At 40.3% G+C, this 1933-nt stretch overlaps 1 protein-coding gene across 1 annotated transcript in view; it reads left to right on the top strand.

Moving 5' to 3' along the window:
- The first annotated feature begins 339 nt into the window (after positions 1-339).
- LOC125364581 (albumin-like) overlaps positions 340-1933 on the top strand; it is a 17183-nt gene continuing 15589 nt past the window's right edge. The window contains exons 1-2 of the mRNA XM_048364177.1: positions 340-451; positions 1041-1098. Of these exons, the coding sequence (XP_048220134.1) occupies positions 370-451; positions 1041-1098 (140 nt within the window). The 5' untranslated portion in view covers positions 340-369. The remainder of the gene's footprint in view (positions 452-1040; positions 1099-1933) is intronic.

The raw sequence follows: 1933 nt of genomic DNA, 5'->3' as shown, positions 1-1933 counted from the left end.
GATTTTTAGTAGTTTCTATTTCCAAATGAAGAGAATTGTTTAATGACAACTGTTTTAGATGAGGAAGAAATAACATGTACGCCACAGAGTGATGAATAATAGGTATACCTCATGTGAACCCATGCTAAATTGATGTTTTACATAACTTTAATGATTTAACGAAATCCTTTGGGGAGGAAACAGATCCAGATGGCACACTTGCGCAAAGGATTTAGCCAAACAATTTTTTTTGGCAAGAATATTATGATTTTGTAACAAGCGAAATCTAGTTAATGATCTACAATTATTGGATAAAGAAGTATATTAGGGCGAATTTCTCCACATCCATCCTACTTTCCTCTCCTGTCAGCCCCACGAGCCTTTGGCACAATGAAGTGGGTAACTTGTATCTCCCTCCTCCTCCTGCTCTTCAGCTCTGCCTACTCCAGGGGTGTGTTCCGCCGGGATGCACGTAAGACACCAGTTGTTTTTGCTTTTGTTTTTTTCCATTATTTGTTATTTTAGTTTCCTAATGAAAGAGAGATTCAGTAAATGAGGCATCTTTAAACAATTGTTTTCCTTAGAGTTATCTTTACAATGTGCTATTTTGTGTTTGTGAACCCTTCTATGGCTATACGATTAGTATACTTTAAACATCCTAAGATAAAAATGGTGCGAATCACTTAGTGTCTATAATTTTTGTGAGCACATGAAGGAAAGGGACTTCAATACAGACTAGTGTTGAAGATGGAGTTCATTTGTAGCACAAAGGTTTATTTGCATTCTCAAGCTTTATCTTAAAATGCCTGTGTGACTAGTATTCAGAATAGAACTTTCAAGGTATCTTCTCGGTAGCTCGTACAGACATTAGCAGGTCATGAGGTCTTATACAAGCGTTAATATTCATTTATAAACTATTTCCTTCAACGCAAAACAATCGTTTGCAACCATCCTCAGATGATTAACCTAAGTGAAATGGAAAGATACGTTAAAAAAGTAGCACCACAACTAGTTGCTGTCTTCAATGTTCCAACACATTATTCTTTCTTCTCTCCCTCCAGACAAGAGTGAGGTTGCTCACCGATTCAACGATCTGGGAGAACAGTATTTCAAAGGCCTGTAAGTTCAACTACGGAAGAGTCAGACTTAGGGTTTCTTCTGGCATAGGTTACTACTTTAAAGCGCTTACAGAGATTCATCTTCGGGGACCAAGCTAGATAGATTGCATTGACGGAACTGTTCTGCCTGTGTGCTGACCAACATGGAAGCCACTGGCCGTGTGTAGCGATCAAATACTTGAACCATTGTGAGTGCAGTTGCGGAAAATAAGATCAGGCTGTGTTTAATTTTAATTAAATCTACAGATCCACGTGACTAGTGGGTAGTGTATTGGACAATGATACTTTGGAACTTTTAAATAACCTGGAACTGCTGGAATTCTTGCACGGCGGCACGGGGAACGCGTGTGCTGCAGGGCTCCGTTGGCAGGTCTCTCTAGCTGCCGTCTAGGCGGCAAGTAGTCCCGTGGCTTTCTGCAAATATTTTTAATACTTTGGTTTTGGTTTGTAGTGCTGGGGATGGATATAACTCAGGGCCTGCCTCATAAGAGTCAAGTACTTGGGCTGGGGATAGTGCTCGCCTCGTATACATGAAGCCCTGGGTTCGATTCCCCAGCACCACATATATAGAAAACAGCCAGAAGTGGCGCTGTGGCTCAAGTGGTAGAGTGCTAGCCTTGAGCAAAAAGAAGCCAGGGACAGTGTTCAGGCCCTGAGTACAAGGCCCAGGACTGGCCAAAAAAAAAAAAAAAAAAAAAAAAAGAGTCAAGTACTCTTTCAGAGAGCCACGTCCCCAGCTTTAATAATACTTTAGTAAGAAACAAGACAACCATTTAACCTTGAAAGTATCATCCTATAGCTATATGAAATGATGTGTGTGAGTTTTGGTATTAAAA

Source organism: Perognathus longimembris, chromosome 16 (genome assembly GCF_023159225.1).
Source record: "Perognathus longimembris pacificus isolate PPM17 chromosome 16, ASM2315922v1, whole genome shotgun sequence".
NCBI lineage: Eukaryota > Metazoa > Chordata > Mammalia > Rodentia > Heteromyidae > Perognathus > Perognathus longimembris.
The sequence above is the reverse complement of the archived record's forward strand: the minus strand, read 5'-3'. Positions and strand labels throughout refer to the sequence as shown.